Genomic DNA, 12,504 nt, shown 5'->3' on the forward strand with positions numbered 1-12,504 from the left:
CTAACCAATACATCACTACCCCACTCCCCGTGCCCACCTCACCGGCAAAAAACTCGCCCACAAATTCTCGCGCAGTCATTGCCCTCACGACCCCAATCATCTTTCGAGTAATCCACCTCTCCCCCCTCGCCCCCTCTCCCTTTCATCACCACAGCAAATACCTCCAATCCAATAGAAACATCATTCGCCAGCGAGACCAGTCGTTCGCGTGTCCACAACACCCACCTCAACTGGCATGCAGTCCCAGCGTCCAAATTCATTCGTTATCTTGCTTGATATGTTTATCGATGCGTGATTGCCAATTATCTTTGGCTTGTGATTACTAACATGAAGAGTGAAGAACATCCCAATGATTAAATAAACATATGGCTAGACGCGACAGAGTGGCGATGCTTGGGTCACGATGGTCCAGACCTTCATCCTTGCCACCTGATCTTCTCACTCTTCAACAGATTCACCAACCCAATCGGCAACAAACTCTTCTCCCCCATCGCCAACCCCCCATACCTCTCCACGACCTCCCCACCATAAAGCTCAAGCACCCACTCATCATAAGCATCAAACCTCCTCTCAATCTCCTCGGCCTTCTCCCCACTAAGCCCCGTTCTCTCAACATCCCTCTTCACCGGCGCCTCCAAAAGCTTCACATACGCATTCTTCAAATTCGCGCTCGTCTCCTCCGCCTGCGCCATATATTCCCTGAACGACAAGAACGGGACGCCCGCTTTCTCATTCTTCGAACCCAGAAGGCCGGCTTCATAGGATTCCTTCTCGTTATTGTAACTGAGTTCGTCGTGCTCGAAAGCGCGCTCGACTAGATCCACAGGCTTCTCTTGCACACTCTCATGCACGAGCAGGAGTGGGATGAACGGATTGCGCAGACCGAGCCCGCCCAGGTCCACGGGGAGGTAGAAGAAGCCGTCGGGAGGCGCATCGGTGGTGCCGAATCGATCGCGCAATTTCCGTCGGAGGTGGTCGAGCACATTCTCGCCCCTGATTTGGCCTTCTTGCCATCCGAAGACGCCGCGCTGGATTTTCTCAAACGCCGAGATCGTCATGTCGATGTGCGAGCGCCCGAGCGAGTTCGATGGGTCCCCGAAACTGTTCGACATGAAGCGCGTGACGTACATATTCCAAGCTTGTACCCAAGCGAAGATGCTCTTGCACGCCGCGAGCTGTGTGCGGATCTCGCGGATGTGGGCGTCAACTTGCGCGTCATCTAAATTCCATGTACCATCTGTGCTCAGCTTCATGAAGCCCCAGCTGATGTCGCCAGCTATCAGAGTGCGAGCCTTTTCTCCACCAGCACCCTTCCCGATGATGGCAGAGCCTGTCTTGCTCATGTTGAGCGTAAGCCCCATCACTGCCGCAAACTCTTGTATCGTCTTCCAGGCCCCTTCCGTTGCTTTCGGTGAGCCCCAGAACCAGAGATCGTCGTGCATTCGATGGATGTCTGTCTTCGTGTTCTTGTTCACTGCGAAGTCCAAGCAGAAGAGTACTGCTTCACCCAGTGTATCACTCAGCTTGTGCTGAATGGGAACACCGCAGCCTCGTGTGCGCACTTCGGCGTCCGGCCCATCCTGAGAGAATCTCAACGGTGCTTTCAGAAATTTCTCAAAGAAGTCGAGCCAGTGCTGTGGAAGTCCTAGGAAGCGGCAGACGGTGAGAATGGTGGTATGATTGAGTGAGGGACCGAACCAGCGAAAATCCGACTGCAGAAGCGCAAGTGAGTCATGGAGGCGAGTCTGTAGCACCATCTCTGCGTTGAGAAGATGGAGTAGCGATTGTTTTGTTGACATGGGCGATGTACTTTTGGAGTCGTAATTGTCTTCACCGTATGCGTCTGATGTATTCTCATAGCTGGCGGGCAGCTGCACGAGGAAGAATTCGTTGAAGAATCGACTCCGCCGCTCATTCCGTACATTGTTGTCATACCTATAGCCATCACTCACACCGAAGTCTTCACGGAACCGCCTTGTAGCAGCGTCTAGAGGCTGACGCGAGGTTTGCAGCCAGGCTCCCGAGTGGAAGAACTTCGTAAGGCAGCTTTTCAAGTGAATGGCGAAGGACATGCCGATGTGGTGGATTAGGATGGCTTGGATCAGCTCTTCGTCCATGTACACTCTGTACTTGCCGTTCAGAGCCCGGCGGACAGTGACGTCGACGGCATCTTTTCCCCAATTCCACGAGTCCAGAGCGCTGAGCTGCATATTCAGGACATCAGCTATCTCCTGCAGAATCAGAGGATTGGTTTTGAAGTCTGAGAGTGCCTTGCGCTTGGGCTCGGACAACAGATCTGTGACTAAGATGCCAGAGATGGCTGATTTCAACTTATCCTCATTTAAACGATAGACCTTGAAATCTGACATCGACTCCCGCAGAGTCTCGAGGGGTGTTTTCAAGAGCTTCTTGGCTTGCGAGGTAGACCCGAAGAGCTTCCCAAGGTAGTCTTCGATTGCTGAAGCTAAGATGTCTGTATTCTGGGAAAATACGATCGACTCCCATTCTTTACGCTGTTCGTACATCTCCTTGCGGCCGACATGCTCAAATGAATCAGTGTCCATCGAACCTGAGGCTGAGTTCTTGGCAACAGTCTCATTTGGGCTCTCGAGCCACTCCATGACGAGGCGCCCAAAGAGGGAAGCGTGTTCATATTTCTGCGAGGGAATCTCCAAAGACTTTTCCAGTGAATCCTGCCAATCTCGAAGTGTTGACGGTGAGATGGCAGAGTCGCTATGAGACTGCGCGAGGAAGCGTCGAATGTTTTTCGTTGACACGTCGGAGGGCGGATTGATTTCATGAAGTTCGATGGCGTCTAGCAGAAGTTTCACTTTGGTTCTTATGTTGTCAGTGGTGGTGAGAGACTTGAGTATGTTTGCTTTCTGTGCTTCGTAGCTCTGCTGCTTCGCTGAGAGCGCAGCCAATTTAGTAGTGGTGATGCTGTGCATTGACTGCGCAGTCGCTGAGGCGGATTCCATATTCGGCTTCTTGTGGGTTGATGAGAAACGTTTATCACGAGTCTCGAAGCGTGGTGTGAAGTGGAAGCTTCGCGTCGCGCTTGTCGTCTGTTTGTGAAATGGCGACGAGGGCGTTGCACCAAACCGTCGACTACGCTGGATCTTCGAGGAATGATAGGGCCAACGAGAGTGAGACAGCCCTACACAAGAGTATTGAGTAGTCCAGGTGCTGGACGCGGGGAGTCGACGTGGGGTCATCGTTATAAGCACTATGCAATTCGACCGTGACTCACACGGAACCAAAAGGAAAGGATTGGAACTTGCACTCAGCCCTACGCACAGGCATACGATTGACTCGAGACACTTGTCATGATTCTATTGAAGGAAGTACAGGACTGGAAACATTGAGTGATCGTCGAGACGACACAGCAAGGTGAAGTGGACGAGCTTGTTCGTCTAGGATGTCAAATAAACGCCTTAATGAAGTCTAGGTCGAGGGCTACCGGATGAATCCGTGTTGCACATCAGGGTTGTGTTGACGATGTGCACCACAGTCACAAGACACTACTCAAAGGCGCTTCTTGAGAATAGTTCTTTTGGCCATGCTTGAGATACCTGCTGGCATTGGTCTCCATCAACAACGAGATGTGCAAGGGCCTTTTAGATCAAAGAAAGTCGATTCTAGTTGGATTTCGCAAGGCGAAACCATTTTTGCATGGTGTCGAGAGCATTTCCAAACGTCAATGATGGTTGTGTCGACATCTAGGATTCGTGCGCCAACTAATCCTTACCAGTGAGAGAGAATAGTCCCGGGCTGAAGGGGCAACGAGCTGATCTCGAATGTGATTAGAAGATGATATTGAATCTATCCTATTAGCCAGCACAGGCCCGTCAGCCGAGATCGACAACAGTGATTTTTGGTTACCAAAGGCTGCTCAACGTCATACCGAAGCGACCTTCGCTCAGGCAAACGCACGATATGGTCTCAAGCGACTGCGCCATTATGAAGTCTGCACCGATCCAGCCGCATCACCGCAGCTCGCCATCTTGACGGCATAACCCATGGTCGCGCCCACCCCATCCCCCATCACAACATCCGCACTACCACTATCGATACACAGATCGAAATTCGCATAACCACCTGTATGACACATTATCAGCCTCGTTACCCTTTACCCCTTACCTCCCCCTCCACATCCCCTACATCCGTCATCTCCAAGAAATGTTACATACCACTCTGATTCTTCTCCGTCGTACTCGTCATAGCACACGGCGCATTCCCCAAAGCTGGACACTCATTATCTATCTTCACCACCACAGGCTGCTTTCCCTCTGCCGTGAGCTGCCAGCACTCGCCGCACGCCGAGCCAGGGATGCCGGCGCCGGGGCTATTGTACAGGAACTGGGAGATCGCGGCCGTGTAGCCTCCGCCTGCGCCGCCGCATGCGTTGGGCGAGGTCACGCAGTTTCCGGAGCCGTTGGCGTCGCCGGTGCCGTAGCTGAGGGATGTTAGTTGTGGGGTTGGAGGGGAGAGGAGGGGGAAGGGGAAGGGGAAAGGGGGTGAAGAGGGGTGGGGTGGGATACCGAGTGAAAGAGACGTAGAGCGAGTTGCCGGTCGTTTCATTGTTGCTGGTGCTGGCCGTTGTGGATGTTGTTGCTGTGCTACCTGCACTGCTCGTGCTTGCCGTGCTGCTTGTGGTGTCTGAGCTGTCTGTGCCGCCAGTGCTGCCGGTGGTATCAGTATTGGCAGTAGTGTCACCGGTGGCCAGGTCTGTGATCGAGGTATTTGTATATGTCCCTCCTGAAGAACTCTTAGATTTCGCCAGAAAACTCTGTACGGTCCGTTGTTTGGGTGTGCAGCGCTTTGAATATCGGGGCCTTCGAGCAGTGGTGATTTCACAAAGAAGCAGAAGGGCGGTGATGAAATGGCATGCGTGCATCTTGATCAAGAGAGAAACGGAGGGGCACCAAGCAAGACAGAATTGGCTGAGCGGTGTCTATGGCCAGCATAGAGCAGCAAGAGAATAATCGGATTAGCTGTAGAGAGGAGCATTTGGAAGAAGTACGTCCTAGTCCTTTACGTCTTATTACAGGCTGCCGAACTCCAGGGGAGCTTGCGCGGCCCATGAAGGAGGCCACACCAGTGTTGGGCCCCCACAGAAGACGCGGGCAACTTGCAGGGGAATGTCGATATTTGTGCCGTTTCGTGAGAAGGAACATGGCATTCAGTGTTTCCCACTATGAATTTGGGCTAATGAATGCAATTCTTCCAACATCATGTCGAGTTGAGCCCTGAGACCAGCCTGTAGGGAGTGGCACTATTGATTCGCACGCCCTGGCCATACACGTTGGATATCGACTGAAACTGAAATTCATCTGGCATCTCTCATCAAGTGAAGGCGGCGAAAGAGGCTGGAAGAAACGGAACGGAGCCTCTGCAGCGTTCTGTTTCAGGAAACCAACACCCAGTTCCCGCGTTTTGTGAGAGCCTCTTCCGGTGTCAGATTGAAACATCTATTTATGCGATTCTTGGCGGAAGTGGAAGATTGGCGGGATCTGAATGATTATTGAACCCCACGATGAATCCTACGTAGCCTTGGGCCTTCAAGCTCATGGTGTGCTTTGGCGAATTCAATCAACTTTTCCCGGTCTATAATTGGATTCTGCAAGAAGTAGAAATACTCTTCGATAGGCTCGGAATCTTGCAGAGCGAGAAACCGCGCCCATGCTGAATAAAGACTAGTCGTACTTTCTCCTAGCTGAGGTTTCAGTGTTGGTGTCTTTGGGCGAAACCGCTTCAAAAGTCAACCATGTTGCATAGATATCTGCGTCAAGATCACATCAGTGCGGGCATCTTGGAGTCGACCTCCTGCGGGCGCCAAGGCTGAAGGCCGGGCAGTGAGTGTGGGACGCTTGACTCAGACCTTGTCTCTTTACATCATGCAGAGAGCATCCATGTGGAATTGCATCCATCCCTTGAATTCTGCATCCAAGCCAATGAATTGTCAGCAGTATCCTCGTTTGGATACACGGCTATGCCCTCGTGCTCCGCTCCAACGAGCCAGAGCAGATTTGACGACAAGTCGCAGTCCCACGTTGCGCACGAGCGCTCTAGGTTCCACGACCGATCACTTCCATCGGCCCTTGAGGTCGTTGTCCATGACTCAGATTTGGTTGTATGTGAATCTGCCTTGCAGGCCCAAGATCTCAGGGTCATCCCTACCTTTAAGGTACCTTAATGCCATGCAATTTTTGCCAAGAGATCGAGCACGTGGTGAATCGGCGCATGCGGGGGTTGTGGCGCAGTACAACGGCCTTCTTATGATATTTAGACCGTGCATCTTCTTCAAACCGTCCGTGAAAGCCGGTCACACGCAAGAGATTACAAGACTTCCCTACACATATCATGAAAGGCTCAAAGCTACAAGCACCAGAAACACCCCCGCCGCCACCACCCTACGAAGCCCACGCTCGGCCCGATCTCAATGCAGCCTTTTCCAGGCTCAACCTGCAGGCGAAAACTTCTCGACCTTCGCCAGATGAATGTCTGGCTCATCTAAAGTTACTCGAGGCTTTTCACAGGCTCAGGCAGAGTATCGCTTTCGGTAGTGGACTATTCGGGATCAAAGATGACGGGCCGGACTGGCAGCTTGCTCAGCGTCGCGAAAAGAGATGGGCAGTCTACGTAGCTCGGGCTGCGTATCGCTTCGGGAGGTGGTGGAGCCAATGCGACCTTCAAGGAGGGCGTCAATTGACAATGGGGGACTTGTCAGCCCTTAGCCAGGAAAGCTTGGTGAAAGGCAGCACACTGCACTTTGATCACAACAATATTCCTCCGCTAGGTGAGTCATCAGTGTCACTTCAACGCCGACTTCAATCCTGGAGTGGACATTGGACTGACTGTTGTAGATGTCATATTGGTGTGGCATGCCTATCAACTCAATCCCAGGAATTTCCTAGAGGATTGTTTGCGCTATGGGAAAACAACACTCTGGAGGTCCGGCTTGCCGTGGTCCATCATTGATGCATGCATCAACAACAGCACTTTCGCTTTCAACGCACCCGAGAGAGCCAAGGACTGGTTCAAGAAAACGACCGGTCAATGCTGGGACAATCTTGACAACCCTAACTCAACACTGGTCACGTGTGCAAGCCGCGCCTGTATGCAGTCGAACCTTGTACCTTGGACGACGAGCGATGTGGATGGCAGCCCACAAGTAGGGGACGGGGTAGCAGACAAGAACTTCCGACACACTTGCGTACAATGTTATCTCATAATGGACAACGACACGCTACGGCTGAGGAAACTCCGAGATGATATCGTGGCCTTGAAGAGTAGCAATGTACCTTTGCCCGGCACAATACTCAATCGAGACGGTGAGTAGTCTAGATGAAGAGCTAGTACCGCCTCTGTCCAACGCCAAACGAATTTCCAGCCTGACTTATTTTCTCAGGCACACCCGCAATCCCCACGAAGGTCCACGAACCGAGGGCACTCTACCCAAACAAATTCATCATGACCAAAAGACCGGCCTCAACTACGCTTCACGGCCAACAAGTGTCCCTTCCTTCACTTTATGATGATCTGCTTGGCGCCATAGAGCACACAATCTCCACCTGCGGCTCCTTCTCCATAGTCCGCGACGAGATACAGAAGCATCTTCCCAAAGACCTCCACCGCGACGAGCGCGTCGCAGTCCGCAAGATGATGTCCAACTACTGGACGAACTCCTCTCCGTTCTCCATCGACCTCATCGGCGCAGTCATCAGACAAGGTTCTTTCATCGACAAAATGCACAACTTCGACTGGCTGCACGCCCCCTCCGCGCCATCCGTCCTCAATCGCTTCATCGCCAAATACGAGCGCTTCATCTGGATCACCAAGCTCAGCGCCAAGACAAGCAACCGGGTCGCTGTCCCGACTCTCGACGTCGACCTCGTCTGGCACACGCACCAACTCTCCCCACCCTCTTATTACACTTACACGCTCGCGCAAACCAGCAAGTTCATCGACCACGACGACAAAATCGCCTCCACCAAGCTCTCCACCTCCTTCAAATGGACGTCTGAAATCTATCAGAAAAAGTTCGGCGACACGTACTCCGAGTGTCTGTGCTGGTACTGCCAAGCGACTCGCGAACAGCACACGTCCTCCGTTCGACGGCTTTTCGGCGCTCCCTCTCGCCCCACCACCACGACCAGCGACATGGACGGCGTGCACATCTCCGCTCACAGCTCCATCACGGCCGACACTACGATCGCGCACGCCACGCGCGAGGCGAAAGTCTCCGCCGACCTGGCCAAAGCGTACGAGAAAGTCGCGCAGCGGGCGCGAAAACGAGGGGAAGAGCCCCCACCCCGACCCTCAAAGCAAGAAAATCAGTCCGTCATGGCCTGGGATGTGCCCCTCTATCTCACTTACGCGCCATATATGCCTGACCCCTGTATTTCGAGCGGCTTGTACGCGGCGGACCCGGCGTGCGCGAGCTTTGTTGCCGGCGCGGCGGGGAATTGTTGTGAGGGTACGTGTGGCGGTGGTGTGGCGGCGGGGAGTTGTGGCGGGCAGGGCTCTGGGGGGTGTGCGACTACGAGTGCGGGGACGGCGTCGGCGGGGGGGTGTGGAGGGGATGGGGGTGGAGGAGATGGGGGCGGATGCGGGGGTTGTGGGGGATGATGGGGCGGGAGCTTTTTCTTGAAAGAAGTGGCGTGGAGTCGTCAATCATGCGAGTGAGGATGCTGCATGGTAAGTCTCCTCTTAATGATATTGGAGGAAAGGAGTGTACTCCATCGTTTCGCAAGGCGTGATAACGTTGTTGAAAGGTTTTGACACCTCATTCTAATCGAAAATCGAAAGGAAACTACCTACTCCGAAATTTATGAAGCGCACTCACCTTTTCATCCGACATGACGGATTTCATGATCAGTGTTTCTTCTTCTTCACAATTGCGCAAACGCAACAGCTACCAATCTGTCACCTTTGATAGGAATCGAATGAGATCAGTTTCTATTGTATGTCCTACTGTCAGGATTTGATCGTTGAGAATCAATGAGCAGTGCTTTCCAATTCGTCGCCTAGCGGCTGTACGTCCAACCTCTCCGTCCAAGGCTTGAAACGTCGAAGCGCTCGGTCTCAACCGCTCCGCCACTGATATCTTCATCTCTCACGGGAACTTCAGAGATTGATGGCACTATGGCTTTGAGGCTTTTCTTGGATACTGTTGGCATTACCAAAACCGAGCAGGTTGCAACCCTGGTGGTGCTGGTTGTGGGCGGCCAACTTTTTTCTGCTATATGCATACTTCGCTTGGCATCGCCTGTCTGTAGGAATCCATCTTCTCATAAGATTTCAGTTCCTGGACGCCTGTTGGAGTGAGGATAAGCAATGCCTAGACCAATCAGCTTCCAAGTGCATCCTGATATCTAGCTTGCAAGCATCATCCTACGCCAACACACCACTACGGGCCGTCGCATCGAAGATTTTCTTTCATGGGGAGACGGACAGCTACGCGATCGACATGGTGAATAAAGAGGCAGGTCTGTCTTACCATCAAAGACAATCCCCGAGACACCACGCTGCCTAGAGATCTCAGAAAGACGACTAACCATGAAAGCCTCGACCTTAACTCTCGCAACCATTTTCTCAATCATCTCACTTACTCTTTCATTCCCCACATCAGACTCACCCCAACAAAATGACCACCCAATCGCCATCTCAGTCCACCACCCCAACGGCGCCGACCTCACCCAAAACATCAGCATATACCACCTCCCGCAACCCCACCACGGCGCACTCACCAAAAGAATGGGCGCCATCATAACCTGCGACACCGCCCGCAACGGCAAGGAGTACCGCACGATCGCCTCGCGCTGCGTGCGGCCCTCGGTGCAGCCCTGGACGTGCACGGCCGCCGCGACCTCCGACACGCAATTCCCCGTCGACGACATCACGGACGACATCAGCGACCAAATCGTCAGCGACGGCGCCTGCAACGCAGACCAGATCTGCGTCGACGGCATCCAAGCCCCCGGGTACCTGTACAACATGGCCTACTGCCTCGCGGTGGACACGGCGAATAAAATCGCTGCCACCGTGGATCGCGCGCAGTTTGCCGGCCAGGGCAGGGTGGCTGCTTATCTTAGCAGCAGCAAGAGCGGGGGACTGAAGGCGGTGGAGGCGGTGTTCAGCGGCAAGGACATTACGGATCCGATTACGTTGAAGAGTCTCAGGGTCGAGGGCCAGAAGAATACGTATAGTGGGGCTTTTGCCACGCGCTGGCAGACGGTGCAGAGCAATACGTGTCAGCAGTGTACGAGTCTCGGGTTGCAGCCGGTGCAGGATTCGGTGTCGGCTTTGAGGGTTTATGCGGAGTTTCCGGATGCTTTTGAGGGGGCGACTATGTTTGTGAATTCTTTGTGATTTGGTGGCGTGACGGAGCGGGGGGGAAGGGGGGTATTGAGAGAAGGTAGTCATATGGGCTGCGAGACTCAATCTTCAAGGGCCTGTGGTGGTGTCATTGTTGTAGCTTAGCCGCTGTTTCGGAGGCATTGTTGCAAGTCTGTCTGTCAATTCCGAGAGTTGGAACTTCAGATAGCCGTCAAGTACCTCTTCGCGATAGAGCAGAATGCCCGGGGCCCATCGACATGCCGACTGTGTCTCTGTCTGAGCGAATCTGGCTTTTTCATTCACCAGACCGCAAGACTTCGCTCTCCATCTTGAATCACGCAGTCTATCTGTCCTCCAGCGAGGTTGCTCGAAAATTTAAGCATAGAGAGAATCCGAACGATCTTACACATGAGCCTGTCAGCCTGCATTTCTCAGGCGTCACATTCATAGCTTGTCGCCTACGGGGGAGATTGATTGGTAGGCCATCACCAATCCGACACAGGACTTCATCTCATCCCATCAAGTTTGCCCCGAATTGTGCTCAAGTGAAAATTTTCAAGGTACTTGCTTGACATCTGTAGGCGGGAACAGAAGACAATCTGCTGAAGCTTGGGGAGAAACTCGATGCACACGGATATTATGTCCCCTCCAGCTAATGAAAGATTATTGTCACATTCATCGGCCAACATGCCTTGGACACCTTCGCGCCAACTCTTAAGAATGGCTACGGTGAGTTGCGTATCTATGCACATTCCGCCAGCAGTGTCGCAAATCACAGACCAACTCTCTCCCCATCCATCGAAAATACATGACTCTCTGCTGACACACGCGTATCAAAAGCATTATCATCTCCTACGTCGACCATCCATATTTCAAGCCCCCACCACTCCCATGACCGCCACCATCACGCCTCCGTGTATAAAAGCATGAACCCCCCCGCCTGCCCCCTTTTCGCTCAGCCCCTCTGCCTCAAGCCTTGACGGTCCATTGCTCAGCTTCTCTGCCTCAAGCCTTCACAAACAGATATATGTATCTCATCTCCACCTCTCCATCCTCCTCACAGCCTCTTTCTCCACCTTACCCCCACTCGCTCAACCCTTTAAGCGTCCAATCCTTCCAAAAGCTCCTCCGACCTGCTTCAATGCGGGTTCTATTCCTCTTATGTCTTTGTATCCGTGAAGTGGGGGAGGTGGGAGGGGTGGGAGGGGTGGGACTGTTAGAGACGTGTGGAGGGGGAAGGGAGGGGGGTGGGGCGTGCTGTTTCTGTGCAGGAGGTGTCGAGTTTTGCGGGTGTGGATGTTGATTGTGACGGTGCCCAAAAGGCTGATGAGAGGGTTGTGAGTAGCGGTGAGTATAGGAGTGGTGGTGGTGGTAGGGGCAAAAGTTCTGATGATACGCAATCGACGATATTGTTTCCAGATTCAATGGAGAAGTACTTGGAGGGCAAGGTAGAGGAGGAGGATGCCGATGGGGTACCGTATATTTTACTTCGTGATATTGGGAGCAATAAAGAACATGGGCGGTTTTAATCCGCAAGATCATGCATGGGATCAGGCCAATGAGCATCGTGCCTCTTAGTTGTGGGGATGGGCTTGTGAGTAAACCCTCTTCCAACTCTATTTTATGGTCGAATATGAGGAAATAAAAAGTCAGGAATGCTGCTGATGGCGGGGGTACACACGTCCGCGGCATAGGTGCCGATGGTAACGGCGACGACGCTCCCCAGTCGATGGATCAAGCTAGTTTACCCTCGCTACAAGTTTTTTTGGGAGGGTCCGAATAAATAGCGGTTACAATAGGATAGATGTGCTGTGTGTGACATTCACGGGGGAGGAAGCCGTGCCGAGAAAGGATGCGAATTGGGAAGCGAAGAGTTCTGCGGATATTGTGTGGAGCGTTGGGGAGTTGGGGGATCGTCTGATGCAGAGACTCGGATGATATAGGCAGGGGAGGGGTTGTAATCAAAGGTATCAGATTTCATTTAGTGGTGGAGGGACATGTTAGGTATTAATGTCTTATAAACAGTCCGAGATTCTTGAAGCAATGTTTCGTGCTTAGCTACGCTCAGCTCGGTCTTCAATGGTGCAGGAATATAAGTCCCAGATTGCAAACATCTCTTGATTGGTGAAATATTTGAGGTGGTAACAGCTCGCAGCTATCAAT

The 12,504-nt window shown here is 52.8% G+C and overlaps 2 protein-coding genes across 2 annotated transcripts; one reads left to right on the forward strand and one right to left on the reverse strand.

The window, feature by feature from the left end:
* Positions 1–416: 416 nt before the first annotated feature.
* Positions 417–2,978, reverse strand: KY384_000411 (uncharacterized protein; the record flags this gene model as incomplete). Its single annotated transcript, XM_044808947.1, has 1 exon — positions 417–2,978. The coding sequence occupies one exon, from the start codon at positions 2,976–2,978 to the stop codon at positions 417–419; it is 2,562 nt and encodes an 853-aa protein (XP_044664934.1).
* Positions 2,979–6,363: 3,385 nt separating this feature from the next.
* KY384_000412 (uncharacterized protein) lies at positions 6,364–10,374 on the forward strand (the record flags this gene model as incomplete). The annotated part of the gene is made up of 4 exons (XM_044808948.1): positions 6,364–6,799; positions 6,867–7,334; positions 7,412–8,401; positions 9,635–10,374. 4 exons carry the CDS (start codon positions 6,364–6,366, stop codon positions 10,372–10,374), a joined length of 2,634 nt encoding a protein of 877 aa, XP_044664935.1.
* Positions 10,375–12,504: the final 2,130 nt, after the last annotated feature.

This window comes from Bacidia gigantensis (assembly GCF_019456465.1).
Source record: "Bacidia gigantensis strain McMullin 20006 chromosome Unknown contig_74, whole genome shotgun sequence".
NCBI classification, from domain to species: Eukaryota; Fungi; Ascomycota; class Lecanoromycetes; order Lecanorales; family Ramalinaceae; genus Bacidia; species Bacidia gigantensis.